Source organism: Mytilus californianus, unplaced genomic scaffold (assembly GCF_021869535.1).
Source record: "Mytilus californianus isolate M0D057914Y unplaced genomic scaffold, xbMytCali1.0.p SCAF_2, whole genome shotgun sequence".
NCBI lineage: Eukaryota > Metazoa > Mollusca > Bivalvia > Mytilida > Mytilidae > Mytilus > Mytilus californianus.
In genome coordinates, this window is record NW_026262668.1 from 101,621,366 (window position 1) to 101,641,461 (window position 20,096).

Consider the following 20,096-nt stretch of genomic DNA (forward strand, 5'->3'; position numbering starts at 1 on the left):
ATAGATTTGATTGACATCTTAATGGATCATGATAATTTTTATCACATAAACTGCTGAGAAGAGCATACTAAAAAAGCTCCGAGCATCCTCCGAGCATGCTCCGAGCTTCCTCGTAAGAATAAATCTATGATCCCTTAAAATATCTGAGAAATAGACCAAACTGCAAAAACTAAAAATTGTCCAATGAACCATGAAAATGAGGTCGAGGTCAGATGAAACCTGTCAGTCGGACATGTACACCTTACAACCATTTAATACACCAAATATAGTTGACATATTGCTTATAGTATCTGAGATATGGATTTGACCACTTAACTTTAACCTTGATCACTGATCGATGGAATAAGGTTGAGGTCAGATGAACCCCACCTGACGGACATGTAGACGTTGCAAGGAAACATATACCAATTATTGTTATCCTATTACACATATTAAGTGAGTATTTTACTTTTCCAAAAAACTGAAATTTTTTTTCAAGCAGTCAATGAAAATGAGGTCAAGAACAATAGACATATGACAGAAAGAAACTTCCTAACATAAGGTATCTGCAAACAAGTTATGAAGCATTCCAGGTTTTCTACCTTCTGAAATATAAAACTTTAAACAAATAGTTTACGCCGTCGCAGGCGGATTGTAATACCCATGTCTTGCATAGTGTGACTTTTGTCGCAGGCAAGACAATTATCAAACAGGAAGTGGACGAAAAGACTAACGATAGGCATGTGCTGCTCTATATAACCTCTTTGCAGTAGTTGTTTCCAAATATACATGAAGTTACTCATTGTAAATCATTTCTATGCAGAGTATCTTTTCCTAAAGCTTAGCATTTGGTTGGCAGCAGTAGTTTATCTTTTTCAATTAAAGAAATTGCCTTATATGTTAAAATAGAAAATTATATGATAACAGTCAACATCATTTTATTTTGAATAATGGTTAAATTAAGCTACAACTCTGCTACTTGTTCCACTTTTAACATAATACACCATATTATGCAATCAAGACATATTATGATAACTTGGATGTAAACAAGAAAAACATCCCACTGGAGCCTCCCTTTCTTTTTCTGTTTCTGCAAAGGCTAAGTCAATTAACCCCTTTTTATTTACAGTGGCCATATATTCCATATGAAATTTCCCACAATACAATTCTTATTTATATTTTTTTTCACACAGCATCCAAGGTCCACTTCATTAACACTCTTAATGGTGAACATTTTTTTAAACATGGTTATAATCATCTTTCACTGGCAGTTAATTTGTCTTTTATAGAACTGTGTAAACTCTGCTGCATTGCTGGATAAATCTTCTGACAAGCTTCAACACAATCTGTCATTGCCTGAAATAGTTAAACAATAACAAGAAGTTACACACTTGGTATTTAGTAAGTCATTCACAGGATCAAAGAATCATTGGTATTTAGTAAGTCATTCACAGGATCAAACAATCATTGGTATTTAGTAGTCATTCACAGGATCAAACAATCATTGGTATTTAGTAGTCATTCACAGGATCAAACAATCATTGGTATTTAGTAGTCATTCACAGGATCAAACAATCATTGGTATTTAGCAGTCATTCACAGGATCAAACAATCATTGGTCAGAGCTCCAGATAAGAATTCACAAATTGGGGTTTTTACCCACCATTTTTTTTATGTAATTGGGTGATAAAGTTTTTTAATTGCATTATCAATTCCAATTCACCCCTCAAGCAAATATCAAATTGGGTTTTTCACCACCAAGCTCCTTAATGTATTGGTTTTTTTTCATCAACACAATATTATACAATTATAGCCTTTGTATGAGGTCGATACGAGGTTATATCGACCTAAGAGAAGCATATTGACTGAGGACGAAGTCCGAGGTCGATATGCTTCTCTGGGTCGATATAACATCGTATTGACCTCAACCAAAGGCTACAATTGTTATATTATTAATCAACAACTATAGCATGAACAATGTAAAATTGGGGATTTCTAGAATCTATTTTTAGTAACATGCTGTATGCCCTGTGCAATATGCTGTTTTTTACCTACGAAAAGCTAAACACAACAGTATTGGCGTGCAAACTGAGCAAATACAAATGTACATGTGATCAAGTTTTAACGAATCACAAATCCTTAAAAATATACGATTAATAATATTGAATATTTAGGCATGTTATAATCACATTATATCAACCCCAGATGTGTTTCTATCTTAAATGTGTTTCTTTCTTTGTAGAATATGTGCTAGCTGTTTTATTTGGTTTATTCACTGACAAGCAATTGTACATTTAATTTGTGTCCCGTTTTAAACGTTCTGTCAGTTTTGTATTTTCTCAAAACTTATGTAAACTGCAGCTGGTGTCACTAGTTGGACAGGAACTAATTGCCTTTCTAGATCCCATATGATCACCCTACAGTTTAATTATAGTTGGGGTAGGTGTGGCTAAGTGTTTAGATTTTTGTGTAATATATGTGAAATTTAGGTGCTGTAAGAAAGTTTTGCCAGTCCTTTCACCTATTTGCCAGATTTACTTTTTAATAAAAATAAAAAGTAGTTTCCAGATTTAAGATATACCCCAAAACCTTGAGGTTTATAGGGTGGTTTATAATGACGGAGACCACATTCAACTTAAATTTACAAATAATTCTGCAACATCAAGTAAATAAATGACAATGTTATACTGCACTTGCCAATAAGACAACTATCTTAAGCATCTAGAACAATTAGACCAAAACAAAGAAAGTGTCAAGCTGCATTGACGTAAAAAACGGATATGTGTATTCACTCATCAACTAAAATGAAAAAAATAATATATAAACTGTTTTCATTTAATTCAATTTACATAAATCTGGGTTAAGTTGTCCCTTATCAGAACTTTTGGTTTCCGATGCTTTCAAACTACATATCATGTCATAATTGATTTGGCCTTTCACTTTTTCCAACTGATTTCGTTTTTGACGGAACCCCGTGTTTATCGCTCTAGCAATGTTCTCGTTATGGTACGCAAACACGCCCGTGCGTTCAATGGCCGCTTCCTAAAATCACTAGCTGAGTCTTGTTATCATCATAACTTTCCCTCAGCTATCAAAAAGAAGCCGAAAACATGCTTCTATTCAATATTTTTACAGGACATTTATTTTCGTTTTAATTCATTGTATGTTATGATAAAACCTGAGCAATTCGAAAAAATGTGACAGCATGTCACACGCTAATTGGATAAACAAGAGAAGATCGAAATGTTTTCATAAACACGTGTACCTTTTGAGCAACGGAAAATTCAAACAAGGACCCATTACAGCTACTTGATGCAGGGCTCTATTTTTAGAACGAAAGGACATTTCCAATTATAAATATTATTAAAATAGATTTACGCGACGACTGAAATCAAGTAAGGGTAAATAACGCAAACGATAGCGAATAAAAGCGTTAAGAACCCATGTTTTTGGCATATAATTGGGTTTTCCTTTGAATTAATTGGGTTATTGAACCCTGCAATGGGCAATTGCATTGGGTTTTTAATTATTTTTATTGCGTGATCACGCAAATACGCAGCTTATCTGTAGCTCTGATTGGTATTTTGTAAGTCATTCACAGGATCAAACAATCATTGGAATTTAGTAAGTCATTCACGGGATCAAACAATCATTGGTATTTAGTAGTCATTCACAGGATCAAATAATCATTGGTATTTAGTAAGTCATTCACAGGATCAAAGTATCATTGGTATTTAGTAGTCATTCACAGGATCAAACAATCATTGGTATTTAGTAAGTCATTCACAGGATCAAACAATCATTGGTATTTAGTAAGTCATTCACAGGATCAAACAATCATTGGTATTTAGTAAGTCATTCACAGGATCAAACAATCATTGGTATTTAGTAAGTCATTCACAGGATCAAACAATCATTGGTATTTAGTAAGTCATTCACAGGATCAAACAATCATTGGTATTTAGTAAGTCATTCACAGGATCAAAGAATCATTGGTATTTAGTAAGTCATTAACAGGATCAAAGAATCAGTGGTATTTAGTAGTCATTCACAGGATCAAACAATCATTGGTATTTAGTAAGTCATTCACAGGATCAAATAATCATTGGTATTTAGTAAGTCATTCACAGGATCAAACATAATAAGTCATTCACAGGATCAAAGAATCATTGGTATTTAGTAGTCATTCACAGGATCAAAGAATCATTGGTATTTAGTAAGTCATTCACAGGATCAAAGAATCATTGGTATTTAGTAAGTCATTCACAGGATCAAAGAATCATTGGTATTTAGTAAGTCATTCACAGGATCAAAGAATCATTGGTTTTTAGTAAGTCATTCACAGGATCAAAGAATCATTGGTATTTAGTAAGTCATTCACAGGATCAAAGAATCATTGGTATTTAGTAAGTCATTCACAGGATCAAAGAATCATTGGTATTTAATAAGTCATTCACAGTCAAACTATTATTGGTATTTAGTAAGTCATTCACAGGATCAAACAATCATTGGTATTTAGTAAGTCATTCACAGGATCAAACAATCATTGGTATTTAGTAAGTCATTCACAGGATCAAACAATCATTGGTATTTAGTAAGTCATTCACAGGATCAAACAATCATTTACTACTACTGTGGATTCATCTATTTTCGTGAGGACCAATTTTAGTGGATTGAGAAAAAAATTGTATTTTCATTGATAATTGATTTTGCAGTTATGTCTGAATTTTCATGGATAATTGATTTTGTGGTTATGTCTGAATTTTCACGGATAATTGATTTTGTAGTTATGTCTGAATTTTCATGGATAATTGATTTTGTAGTTATGTCTGAATTTTCATGGATAATTGATTTTGTAGTTATGTCTGAATTTTCATGGATAATTGATTTTGCAGTTATGTCTGAATTTTCATGGATAATTGATTTAGTGGTTATGTCTGAATTTTCATGGATAATTGATTTAGTGGTTATGTCTGAATTTTCATGGATAATTGATTTCGTAGTTATGTCTGAATTTTCATGGATAATTGATTTTGCAGTTATGTCTGAATTTTCATGGATAATTGATTTTGTGGCTATGCCTGCATTTTCATGGATAATTGATTTTGTAGTTATGCCTACATATAAGACTATTTGAACTTCCTTGATCATTTACATTTATGGTTCATCTTTAGCCACAAAATCCACTGAAATTGGTACTCCACTAACAAAAATGAATCCAGTTATACCCTATCAATATTTGCATTATTAAAAGTAGTAATTCACATGATAAAAGAATCATATGATCAATTATCAAATGATTTACCACATATGATTGGTCAATTTACTAATGATTGATAGGAGAGTGGAAAGGTGTATCATCAGGTGACCTCCAAAGACTGCAGACGGTCATATAACCCAATATAAACATAAACATAGATATAAATAGATTGCGAACTCGTGCAATTGAATTTTTCTAGGTCTGTTTGATTTCATATTATAGATTAAAAAAATATGTTAATAATCATTTTTACCTGTATAAGAATTAGTTTTTCTATATTGAATCAGTCAACCAAATGATTTACCCTTGTTTCACTTCTAATGTTTACATTCATTTCCATTTAATAACTGAACACGCCTAATTCATACTTAACCCATCTCTATATATAGCAATCAATTAAAGTTCACATGAATACAGACTCAATGAGGTCGAATTATTCACTTGCAATTGAATAATTCATTTGCGATGTTTCTTTGCTTATTTTGACGAAACTGAACCAACTGGTTGTTAAAAGCAAATTATTATTTCACTTTCATTAACGATTGAACAAAAAAAATATCATTTTTTTTTTTTTATATCTCGTAGGTAATGCCCCTTTTAGCATTGTACTGTAAAAGCAGAAATTTTCGTTGGGGATTTAATTTTGTTTATTTCATGGATAAAAATTATCAACAAAAATAAAACCCTTACGAAAATTTAACTGGATTTACAAATCTAAATTCAAAATACTTGGATATTTACTTTTTTAAATCAGACAAAATCATATCGACATTATATAAACAAGAGGCTCTCAAGAGCCTGAATCGCTCACCTGTATTTCAGAGGAGAAGATTTTTAAATGTTAGCAAACTTGATGAACAAATTGTGTAAAATTGTTTTTATAGGGCAATAACTCCTTAAGGGGTCAATTGACAATTTTGGTCATATTAACTGTTTTGTAGATCTTACTTTGCTGAACATTATTGCTGCTTACAGTTTATATGTATCTATAAAAATATTCAAAATAATAACAAAAAACTGCAAAATTTTGTTAAAACTACCAATTCGGTGGCAGCAACCCAACAATGGGTTGTTCGATTCGTCTGAAAATTTCAGGGCCGATAGATCTTGACCAATTAAACAATTTTACCCCCATGTCACATTAGCTCTAAAAGATTTAGTTTTTGAGATATAAGCCAAAAACTGCATTTGACCCTTATGTTCTATTTTTAGCCATGGCGGCCATGTTTGTCGATGGATACAAACTTCGGATACAAATTATAAACAAGATACCCTAAGGAACATTTATTTAAAGTTTGAAGGTAATTGGCCTAGTAGTTTCAGAGGAGAAGATTTTTAAATATTGGCAAACTTGATGAACAAATTGTGTAAAATTGTCTTTAAAGGGCAATAACTCCTTAAGGGGTCAATTGACAATTATGGTCGTATTAACTTTTTTGTAGATCTTACTTTGCTGAACATTATTGCTGCTTACAGTTTATATATATCTATAATAATATGCAAAATAATAACAAAAAACAGCAAAATTTTGTTAAAACTACCAATTCGGTGGCAGCAACCCAACAATGGATTGTTCAATTCGTCTGAAAATTTCAGAGCTGATAGATCTTGACCAATTGAACAATTTTACCCCCATGTCAGATTTGCTCCAAAAGCTTTAGTTTTTGAGATATAAGCCAAAAACTTCATTTGACCCCTATGTTCTATTTTTAGCCATGGCGGCCATGTTTGTCGATGGATCAAAACTTCGGATCGTTTTATAAACTAGATACCCTAAGGAACATTTAGTTAAAGTTTGAAGGTATTTGGCCCATTAGTTACAGAGGAGAAGATTTTTGAAATAGTTTACGACGACAGACGACGACGGACGCCAAGTGCATTATTGATTTTTCCCTACGGTGAAAGTTAAGATTAGTTTTATTGAATATTGTTAATTATAAAGTGACATTTACCTAATTTTTTCTGAACTTAAAAACCAAGAAAATTAACCCCCACGAAAATTAATGTTTATACAGTATATTAAACTATTGTTTCTTTTCTGTACCTTTGTTAATTGGTTTTAGAGGATAAAGTATCTATCTATCTATCAACTTACTTAAAGGCAGGCATAAAAAGTCCAACAGCTGTGTTTCAAAAAAGGAGGACACTTGAAACCAAATGTAAACTAAACTAGATCTGTAACACCATAAACTATGGTTTTCATAATGAGTGAGGATAGAATAGTGATTTATATCAACTTGAGCTATTCAATTTCAATATAATAACAAACACTCCTTTGTTGTTCTTGTCATTTACATGTAATAGTTCTGCTTCCTACATCAAACTTTTAAATACAGTTTTTTAAAGCTTTTTGTATGCTTCATGATGGAATCAAACTTGACAAAAAGATGATTTTCAGATGAAAAATGTGAAAGTTTTGTATATCATTGGAGAAATGACATATCAGATCATTACCTTACATCAGGTAGGAAACGTAGTCCCACATAACCTTTAAAAAGTTATTATTGACCCATCAAATAGCCAAAAGAAATGTCACAATCTGTGTCATATTGCAGGATAGGCCAACAAAATTAACACATTTTTGTATCACTTATTCATATCACACTGTCCAGAAAGATATGAAAAATATCACATCATGCAGGGAATAGACAACAGTCCACAACCATAAGAGAAATACTTATATATCCAAAATAAGCTATGTACAGGCAAAGTACAGTATAAGGCACTGTTGATTTTCAGAAATATGAAATATAAAATTTATAGTACAACACAATTATTTAAAATTCACTGAAAAGGAGGTCACCATTAACAAAAAGCAGCTTATTTGTAACTCATCATTATATGCTAAGGACCAAAAATCAAGTCAAAATGTACATGCTTAATGTACGACAGTCTTGACAACTGCTAGATTTCAAATAGACAGAAGGACAGACATTGATAACAATATATGCCTAAGCCACTGAGTGATGGGGGGATAAAAAGGTTACAAACTCTTGAATTAGCATCGGATACTTAACTTACCCTTTTAAGAAAGTCAATCTGAATTTCTCCTTTAGATGTTATAGCTGATATCTGGTTTAATGAAGGCATAAATCCTATTGTTAAACTACCATGATTTAGCTGTTTACTATTCTACAAATATAAATTCATCAAATTTTAATATTCTAGAAAATTGAATTCTAATGCTTAACTTCAGTAATTTACACAGATAAGTTTTAACATTGTGCTACCTAGTTTATGCATGCAACCCAACAACATGTCAATCAGTCTTTGAATGCAACAGTATGTCTCATAATATAAATATAAATAGTTCATAAAGCGTTATGAAGAACCCTTTGTTTCCTGTGTCTCGCCTGTGATTGCTACTATCAGTGTAAAAGAGTAATGTTGACTGCCAAAGAAGCCTTTGTTTCCTGTGTCTCGCCTGTGATTGCTACTATCAGTGTAAAACAGTAATGTTGACTGCCAAAGAACCCTTTGTTTCCTGTGTCTCGCCTGTGATTGCTACTATCAGTGTAAAAGAGTAATGTTGACTGCCAAAGAACCGTTTGTTTCCTGTGTCTCGCCTGTGATTGCTACTATCAGTGTAAAACAGTAATGTTGACTGCCAAAGAACCCTTTGTTTCCTGTGTCTCGCCTGTGATTGCTACTATCAGTGTAAAAGAGTAATGTTGACTGCCAAAGAACCGTTTGTTTCCTGTGTCTCGCCTGTGATTGCTACTATCAGTGTAAAACAGTAATGTTGACTGCCAAAGAACCCTTTGTTTCCTGTGTCTCGCCTGTGATTGCTACTATCAGTGTAAAAGAGTAATGTTGACTGCCAAAGAACCGTTTGTTTCCTGTGTCTCGCCTGTGATTGCTACTATCAGTGTAAAACAGTAATGTTGACTGCCAAAGAACCCTTTGTTTCCTGTGTCTCGCCTGTGATTGCTACTATCAGTGTAAAACAGTAATGTTGACTGCCAAAGAACCCTTTGTTTCCTGTGTCTCGCCTGTGATTGCTTCTATCAGTGTAAAAGAGTAATGTTGACTGCCAAAGAACCGTTTGTTTCCTGTGTCTCGCCTGTGATTGCTACTATCAGTGTAAAAGAGTAATGTTGACTGCCAAAGAACCGTTTGTTTCCTGTGTCTCGCCTGTGATTGCTACTATCAGTGTAAAAGAGTAATGTTGACTGCCAAAGAACCGTTTGTTTCCTGTGTCTCGCCTGTGATTACTACTATCAGTGTAAAACAGTAATGTTGACTGCCAAAAACTAAGTCCATTTATCAGTTAAATAGGTAAAAACCTTTAAATTTTCTTCAGATTCTATTTTTTGATTTTGAAGAAATTTTTGTCAAAGTTTCGTTACAGTCCATGGGAGTTTCACAAAGTTATTGATGTTTAAAAATTTAATCACAGACTGTATGTAAATGTTTATTGCAAAATAAATTAGTGCATTTATCTGTAAAATACAGGAAATGATTCCTATGTGTTTCTACACCTTTGATGTCAGGTGACACAAAAATGGCCAGTTACTATCCAATATAACAAACAGCCTACAAGCCTTTACAACTTACCTGACTGTCATATTCTTCATTAATTGTAGGATCTGTTAGAACTTTGTCTTCACAAATTTTCTGCAATAAAGATGACAAATCAAAATCTTGCATATATTATCATTATGGAGGCCATGTTCCAGTAGTCAATTTAAATACAACATTGTATGCAGTGTTTTCACAGGTTTTTACAGGGTCTTATTGTAACCATGGATATACAGGTTATGGTTCATTGCAAGATATTTGTGAAAATAACATTTTACTAAATGACCAGAATCATTTTGCTCCATCTAAATCTATTTGTAAATAAATATAGATTTGGTCAAACTAAGTTACTCATAACGTTATGAGTAGGTAATACACTATGAAGATGTGGTATGAGTGCCAATGAGACAACTCTCCATGGTTTAATTTTTGAAAAAACATTAAAAACTAGCCGATATACATGTATTATTGTCTGCAAGACAATAATTCGACATCAATTGGGTCTGTATGCATACAACCTTTAATTTGAACATAGTAGGAGATGGGATGTGCATGTGATCAGCATGTCTAGTGAATGAAATGAATATCAGCTGAAAAAGGGAAACTAGGGAAGGCAGCAGCAGGAAACCCAACTTTAATGATTGATTCAACCTGCAAAAATGCATCAGTCTGATACAGGTTACAATAAATAATTTACATTTCATTCATATATTTTATAATGAAATGAGATCAAACAAAATTAAGAAAATCAATATTATATTGTTGCTTATCTGTCTACTGATATCCATATTTGTGTTAACCTGTCTACTGGTATTCACATTTATGTTAACCTGTTTACCAGTATTCATATTTATGTTAACCTGTCTACTGGTATTCACATTAACGTTTACCTGTCTGTTAATATTTATGATAATGAAGGGTCAAGTTGATGATTAATTGGATGATGTTAAGTCAGGATTACACATGAAATAATGATACTTTTTCAGGATTCAATACATTTTTCTACTTGTAGTTGTAAAAAATGCAAATTTTCATTTACTGTCACAAAGAAAGAAATAAGAAAGTGCAAGTGTTGTCATGCTAGGCATACCCTAAGTCATAATTTGAAGTATAGGAAAATAGGAAGTTGGGGTCAGACAAATTTGAAAATCCCTTACACCTTTTAAGTCATCACTGTCAAGCTAGAGATCACATAAGAAGTCATTCTTTTCAGTAGTGCTGGAAAAATGTGTGACAAAAATTTAGTTCTTCAACATATTGAAAAATTCAAAGTATCAGCAAATCAGAAAGTATGTGTCTGGCAAACAGGAAAAGTTTTCACTCATTACAACTTATCACAGTCAAACTGGAAAAGTTTTCACTCATTACAACTTATCACAGTCAAACTGGAAAAGTTTTCACTCATTACAACTTATCACAGTCAAACTGGAAAAGTTTACTCATTACAACTTATCACAGTCAAACTGCAGCCCAAAAAAGAAGTTTTGTATTTTGTCTTTTATATATAATTTTTGGAAGATAACTTCAAATCTATAGATGAAGTAATGTGCTTTGGAAATAAGTCAATCATGTCAGGCACTGTGATTTTGAAATATGCCAATAATAATCTTTGGGTTGGCAAATTCAATTCTTATGATGGATAACTCAGCTTCTCAAATACAAAAAAGGAGAATAATTCATTTAAATCAAACATGTTTTTGTTACACAAATCAGACAGGAGCAGGACAAAATCTCCCGGATAAAGCCAAAGGACCTCTCACCTAGGACAAAAGCCCCCACTTCATTTTTTTAATTCTAATAAAAGAAATTCATTTTAAAATACAAAATGTGGTAAATATGTTAAGTTCTAAAATTAATTATTTTTATCTAAATAAAAATATTTTTTTAATTTTATTGAATGTTTTTATGTTAACCATATTGATAGTAAATCATGAATATGTGTTTCAAATAGCATAAATCCAACAGAGAAGTTTCATTTAGTCACACAATGGAAAGTCAGTCCCCTTGAGTTCAATCCATTGAAGTTCTATTGTAAAAACACTAACTTTGTTTGAAATGTATATGAAATATCTATATATCTATCTTTTGTGTAACGTTGGACTGACCTCATGATTACATAGAAGATGCAGTATCTTATCTTAACTCATCTTACCATGGAACAACCTATTACCAAATCATAAACCTCTATTCCAGCATCTGCTAAGGCCATTGATGCACATGTTATAGAAGCTGCTAATGCTGTAAGATATTAGGACATTTATTATGTAATGCATGAAACATATAAAATTCAAATATGTCAATATATCATAGCAATTAAAAATGTAAAGTATACTACTGTAAATTCAGAAATTATTGCGTGCATTTATTATTGCGATTTTGTCATTTTAAACTTAAATGCGATTTTAATTTTTGCGATATTGAGAAAAATCCTGTTAAATTCATATAAAAAATTTCAAAATGCGAGTTTAAATTATTGCGATTATTACCCTGTCGCATTTTTCGCAATAATAAAAACATCGCAATAATTTCTGAATTTACAGTATGCATGGGGTTTTATGCATCAAATCTATTAAAACTGCCCTTTACATTATTCTGTTTTAAGTTGAACATTCCATTACAACACCACAAACTAGGTGCATATAATCTGAATGGCTGTTTTATAGTTTACCTTCAATCACTCCAGCTGCAAAAAACTTTTTATTCTTTTCTTTTAGTTACAAATCAATCATACATTGCATTATGCAGATAAGCCGCTGTTACTTGTATTGTATTAATTTTTGCAATACTTTTAACAAGTAGAATTTTTACCACCTTTATTTAGAATTTCAATCTTCTTCTCACTTTCAAGTAGCTAAAGACTTTGCATCTAAAATTATAACACTGAAGACAAACATCAAACTCTGTTGATTGTTTCGGCAGTTTGTTTCATTTAGCACGTCCTCTATTTCTTTTTTCTTTTTTGGAACTTTAATGCTAAGTTTTCAGAATGATTTCTGTTTAGCAAATACTTTTGTAGGTCAACAATGTTTGGAATGTGGATTGGTTTCAGATGCAGTCTATTCCTCAATATCTATGCATGATATATCGTCATTATTTGGTATGTGGAATGGTTGCTAATAGCATGTCAGTCTTGTGTACACCTGACAGATTTTATTTGACGAGTGAGTTTTAGAGATCATTGCCCTTTAAAGAAAATTTTAATATTGCAGTTGGCAAGATATGTCACTCAGTGTGTCAACTCATATGCAATATGTATATATTATAGAGTAATTTCAGTGTAAATGTTTTAGAAAAGTAACAAGTTGAACTAAATAGTAATCTGTCATGATTAAATTTTATTACCACTCACCACTGCCATCATTCTGTAAAACTTCTACAAAGATGTTAACCTGAGCTTTGGGAAACTTGTGCTGAAACAAAAGTCAGAAGTTGTAACATTTATAATAGGAATGTTATAGGATGGTGTCAAATAGATGGTATCCATCTGTTTGAAACAAAAATCCTGGATGCATTATATTTTAAATGAAACTATCCTAATTTTATAAATAGTTAGAAGAGTGCAATCTAGTCGTAATATTCCTTGAATTACAAAGAATAGCCAATATTTATGAATTATCTGTAATGGTGTTCCTATAACCATGATTACCTAACAATAACAAATACTTATTTTGAACAATTCACAACAAATTTGTCTCCATATTTAACATCTAATACATTCTCAGTGTTGAATTACCAGACAAACAGCAGGTTCTAATGCTTCTAGTAACTGGACAGAAAAATCTTTCTCTTCACTGTCTTGCTGATGTTGTCTTCTGTAGCTACAGGAAAAAGTGGCATATTTGAATTCACAGGTAAGTTGTCCTTTCATACTGAATTCTTCTTTTCTGACAACTTCTCTAGGACCATATCTAAAAGAAAAATTTATCAACATGATTGAATAAAATTATTCAAATCATTATAACTTAGATTTGTGTGATTTGGTGTGGCTTAACAACTCAAAGAAATAGCAAATCTGTGTATCACAAGGTAAAACTATGTGCTTTTAGCTTTTCTTAAAAGTTTAAGATCTGATTTCCAATAATGTGTCATGCCACTATGCCAGCAATCCAACCTTCATCACAATGTTAAATAAATCCCTGTCATTAATTGGACTTAATTGATTATAGAAAAGTAACACATTTTCATTTGCTCTGACCTTTACACCCCAAAGTAGATTTCATGTGTGTCAAAAGGTTTTCCTTTACAACTGCTTTTTTATTTTTGCTACAGACCTGATGAAGTCAAAAGTATTTTCAGTGAATCTATGATGTCAATTAAAAACAATGTCAAGGAAACAGCACATTAATACTTTGTGTGATTATCTGCCCCTGCATTTCATAGTATGACCTTCAAAAGAGCATGCATCAATAACATACATGTACCATATATTTGTTTTTTCACATCAGCTCTTTTTAGCGATTTGGACATATTATTATTAAATTTACATTGTGTATTATTTTCATTGATAGGGAAAATACATGTGAAAAAAATCACAGTAACGTATAAAGATGTAAACAACAAAAAACTTGATTGACAGACAGAGAATCTATAACAAATAAATATTAGTACTACAAACAAAAATACACATAATTTAGAAAATATTCAAAGAAAGTTATTTCTGTACATTGTAGATGAAAAGTTGAAGGTTTTGATTATTTTGTAATGGTAAAAGAGAGCATCATTTAACCATATTTATGCAAATATCCATGTAAATGTGATTTATTTTACATTATTTGCAAAATATTCAGTCTACAGATAGTCATTAATAAACATTTATGACCATGTGACTGATTGTTCTGTTGTCAAAAGGTATGACATGCAGGCCTGGGGTAATGGTAATTTGTAATTGTAATGCATTGTAATATTACATTTTTTTGATGTAATGCAAAGTAATTTGTAATGCACATTTTCTGCATTACAATTACATGTAATGTAATGATTACTTTAGTTAAAAATCAATGTAATGCCTCCATTACTGTACATTACTTTTCATTACAAATTGGTAAAATACATAAAATTGAAGAATATAGTAAAATAAAAATAAAATATTAACAAAAACAAAAGAAAGTATTGAATAAAATTATTGTCACAGTTAATAACTGTATTAAATCATTATAGATAGTATGCCCTTAAAAAATCTTCTAAAAATAATTATTAAACAAAACTATACAGATAGATGAATGGAAAAAATATGAAGATGAAATTTTCATAATTTTCTATACACACCTTACATGTATTTCAATGAAAGTTAACAAGATAATCCTTTAATTGCACATTTATTATATCCCTTTGAAATCCCTTTATGATGTCTTAATGATTAAGTGATCAATGTTAGAAACAAAATTATATGATAATTTATTTATTTTTCAAGTATTTGAAGTCTATGTCACTAACACTGTATATATATGTACATATACCCCGGTAATATTTATCAATTTCTTATAAAAAAAATGTTTTTTTAAATGTTTTTAGTTTTTATATTGAAAAAGTAATGTGTAATGTAATGCATTACACAGGCAAAGTAATTGTAATGTAGTGCATTACATGTGAGAAAAAATGTAATTGTAATTGTAATGGAAGAATCACAAAGTAATTGTAATGTAATGCATTACATTGCAATGTAATGGCCCCAGGCCTGATGACATGTATGATTAGCCAATTTAATTATTATGAAAACAGAGATCTTTATGTTTTGTGATCTGCTGATGATGATCTACACAAAAGACTGAATTTATATATAATGTTATTTCACCTTTAGGGTGAAAAGAGTTTACACAAAATTCCGTGTATACTCAATAATTAACAGAATATTGTATGAAATGTTTAAACAGCAAAAAATCTAGGAATGTTCCTGCAGTTAGTTTTTGGCATTTCTTAGCTGCAGAGAACAAAGCAAAAAGTAAACACATGGGACAAAAAAAAACAATATACAGTATCTATCAAAACCAAACCAAATCTAAATGTAACTATGTAGTACATTAATGTAAGATATCATATCACATAAAGATAACAATTGTTCTTTAAAATTGAACCTCCACCTTTGAATTAGATTGTTATGTTGTCTTCTAGAGGACAGTGGTCATTCAAATTCATATTACATACATTTTATATTCAATGAACTTTAGTAGATCAAATACTTATGAATATAAGAAACAACTCAATAATGACTCCTTGATTTTTTGAATGGCATGTTTCTATTTCCATACTACCACTCTCACAATAATATGTTTCATGTACATGTATAATACTTACACAGAACAAATGATTTTGGTCTCCCCTTGTTCAATGTAAGCTGAACCTCTGGCTTGGCTTATTACTCCTGTTTTGATAACTGTTAAAGAAAAGTCACAATAATGAACATATAAAAAAAACTTCTGTTTTTGAAAAGCATATTGTTGGGTTACTGGTTAATTAAATATTTTATTTTCTTACTTCCACAGATATTACTAGACAACATAAACTAGTAAAACAACAGTAATCACAAGTGGAGGAGAAATTGTTTACATTTCAGGAGAACCTACTTATCAGGTTTTTATCTATGGGTTTTACATTGTAATCTTTTCAGTCTGAGCTGTATTCTGTGAACTTTTCTCCATGTTTTGTTCATTTTGGAAATGGTGTTGTTCTGTTCTTTTTGACTTTCTGGTATCTTTTTAGGGTTAACGTAGCTTTAGACCAATTGGTTTAAGTAAACACATTAAAAAGACTATTCAATAAAATATATTGAGTGTAAGTATATGTACATGTTAAAACTTGTTAGCAATCGTTGGATACTTTTTTATTATTATCTTTTTTTGAATGCAGCATCCAGAAGATAATGTTTTCACTTTCTGCAAGATGCACTTGTGTTTTGAATTGCCCCCTGCTCTTACTGATATATGGGTTTTTATTTCATAAAATATATTATTAAATTTCACTCAGAAAACAATACACAGCTTTAAGGGTATTTGTTTGCCCACTTACATGTAGTAACACACCAAAAAATGGCATATACATTTGTACATGTAACATTGGAAGTAATATTTAAAAATCTATTTTGTTAGTGATGATTAAGCAAATTCAACTTCACCTGCCACATTATGCTTGGACAAAAAATTGTTAAATTGCTCTACTTACACATTTTTCTGAGATCCTCACATTTTCGTCCATCATTACGAATTCCATTTGAAGACACCTACAAAAAGTTAAGGTCAAGTGTATGTAACAGAACTTTAAAAAAGAATGTCACATTTTTGCATCCATCTTCTACAAAAATAGATACCGTAAGTAATATTTCAAATGGAAAAGATAAATTATTTAGCTTCTATATTTATCAAGTTCATACCTTATTTAACGAAAATCTTAATATTTTATGCAAATTTGTGCATGCATAATGATTGATAGGCCAAGATTTCACTGTGTAGTATTGAAAATAAAAGTCAAGTGAGCTTTTGCCCTTTAAGCCTTTACTCAACATATGTTAAGGTGGACCAGAAGAGGCCACATTACATGCATTATGTGCTATATAGTGGAGTTTGTCACAGATGGGATATGTGTTCAAATTCTCAAATTCTAGCAAATAATTCACTTTAAAGAATCAAGGTAAAAATATTGAGTAGTATATATCCTGGAGATAATCCTCAACTGCAGGGGTTAAAAAATTTTGTTACAGCTCACTAGCTTACTAGCCCTGTTGGAAGAACTGCTAGCCAATCAAAACTGACTTAACAATTTTTTATCCGTCGGCAAATCAGATACCCAAAAATTATGTCAGCAAAAGATATCCCATTACCCGATATATTCAAGTAGTCGATAAATGTATATTCATTGTATATTCTGCAATAATGAGTTGACCAAATCCTGAGATGGTATAAGCCTTGACCACTGCTATACATGTATATATAAAAGGATTGGAGTGATTTTTATCAGATGTGCAAAAGAATTATCAGCTGGTTATGTACAGGGAAAGTCTATACTAAAACATAGTATAGAAAGTCCCTGTTATGTAATGCTCATATTTGTTTTCAGTTTTAAAATCCTATTATTTATTGAAATAAATCAAATGACCTGAAATATTTATGTGAATAAATATCAACCATCGATATTTTGTGTCTTTAATATTTGTTTTATAAATGAATTAATATCCATATTTACATTAATCACAAGTAAGCTTATTGGGCTATAAATAGATTACAGACTACAGACTCTGAACAGAAATTGTTTTTGTTATATATTTTATTTCTTTGAAAATCAAATTTATTTGAATGAAGATTTTGCTGATTGATAAAATATTATTGCACCAAGTTTAAGTTTTCTGAAGACTGTTAATGTTTAGGTCATGGTTCTCGAGACTTCTTCACAGTATGTAAACAAACAAAAAGGTGTCCATAACATGCATGACATGTGGTTATGCACATGTAACAAATTTATATCTGACAAAAGTCAGATTTCTCCTGTCAAACATGTCAAAAGGGATTCACATCTATATTGCATTAAATTATTCAGAAGGAGGTACAATCAGTTTACATTATATTTCTCTGCTTGCATAATCAATGACAATGTACAATTATTATGTCAATACCCCCTGTAATGACAAATCAATATTGAAAGTACCAGAATGTCGATCAATACATGATACCGGAACATCCAGAGTTATTTGTTCTATTTTTAAAACAAAATCAGTTCAAATTCTTGGAATCCCGGATGACGTAGTTGAATCTGATTGGCTAAGATAGCATAGTGATGAGGGGATTTCCCACTTTCTATTTTCATTTGATTTTGGAAACGCCAAGATTTTTTTGTTACTAGTCCGTTGGGCATATTGAGTTACAAGTTTTGATTGCCCGAGGCCTAAATGTTGAGTCCCGGGCGTCGGGGTAGTGGATTTTTTAAGCCCTGAACTGAATTTATTACAACCAGCAAGAGTATGCCCTGACATGCCTATATATTTTTTTCTGGTTTGCTTATATTTTTTTAATTAGAGTTCAGCCTTTTACTGTTTAATTATTCTCTGTCCTTAATATCTGTCTTTTCCTGTTTACTATTAATATTCATAAAAGTATAATATCATAGACAATGACAATATCAATTATCTGTTATCTTTAAAATACTGCTCATCTATTGCCTAAAGCCTCCATGGAGAAATTTTGAAGGTTATGCACAGTTACTTAATATCTATGCTCAGTATATTTCATTGTGTAGTTATCTATATTAAGATAAAACACTGTTTAAACAGTAAACACTATTTTGACTGGCACTGTTAGCTAAGCAAGGATTTGTATGTCTTACTACATGTATACAAATCTTTGGCTAAGCTGTATGATGGCAGTGTATCAGTGTTTAATTTCATTACCATCAAAGTTTTTATACTATCGGTTAAAGTATATGCCAAAGGACTGAAAGATTCCTCTGGACCGCCTATCCTTCGAGTATCGGTCGGCATTTTCCCTCTAAATGATAATGTTCAAAAGCTCATGAGCGATGAATGGAGGCTGACATTTTGAAAATGTAAAAGTTTAACCAGTTCCGGTACTGGTTCCGGATAAACGATCACCAAGTTCAGGTAATCAAATAATAAACAACAGCCAAGACTCAAGTATACCGGTGATATAAACGAATGTAGGACAGAAAGTCACAGGACAAAAAGTCACAGGAAAAAAAGTCACAATTCAGTTTTGAGATTATTTTTCTTTGAATAAGAAAACACTTATTATTTAAAAAAAAACATTTTTGTATTTTTCTTGAACTTTTATATATAAAGCAACTTTGTAATTAAAATTTATTTAATAAATATCAATCGGTGCTTTGCTTTTGCGCCAAAATAATCTTTCATTTGCGCCACAAACCATATTTCATTTGCGCCAAAACAAAACATTTCATTTGCGCCAATAATACAGGTAAATACTGGTAAATGGTATAAAAACAGTTTTATTCAAAAGAGACTATACACTGATACGTTCTTAATAAGAGACTTTTCTTGACAATGTTAAAACACAGTTCTGTTATAAATTAACGAGATCATAAAAACTAAAAGAAAGCACTATACACTGGAGTAAAACCGAAATTTTGTTCTGACACAGACTTGTAAGCAACGGCTCGGATGTACTCATTTACACTGGATAACTTATATGTGTGGTCATAAAAAAGTACAGACTTATTTCCTCTATATACATATAAGGAGATGTGGTATGATTGCCAATGAGACAACTATCCACCAAAGTTCAAATGAAGTGGATAAAAGTCATCATAGACAACCGTACGGTCTTCTAAAACCTATTCCGTAAAGTCGGTCGGCTATCAAACATGAAATATATGAAAC

General features: G+C 31.3%; 1 protein-coding gene across 1 annotated transcript; it reads right to left on the reverse strand.

The window, feature by feature from the left end:
• Nucleotides 1–900: 900 nt before the first annotated feature.
• LOC127730602 (exosome complex component MTR3-like) lies at nucleotides 901–19,278 on the reverse strand. The gene is made up of 9 exons (XM_052239064.1): nucleotides 19,131–19,278; nucleotides 16,916–16,973; nucleotides 16,052–16,130; nucleotides 13,494–13,668; nucleotides 13,110–13,170; nucleotides 11,913–11,998; nucleotides 9,797–9,856; nucleotides 8,261–8,371; nucleotides 901–1,335 (listed from the first exon to the last, which is right to left on the reverse strand). The coding sequence occupies exons 1-9, from the start codon at nucleotides 19,218–19,220 to the stop codon at nucleotides 1,234–1,236; spliced, it is 822 nt and encodes a 273-aa protein (XP_052095024.1). The 5' UTR covers nucleotides 19,221–19,278; the 3' UTR covers nucleotides 901–1,233.
• Nucleotides 19,279–20,096: the final 818 nt, after the last annotated feature.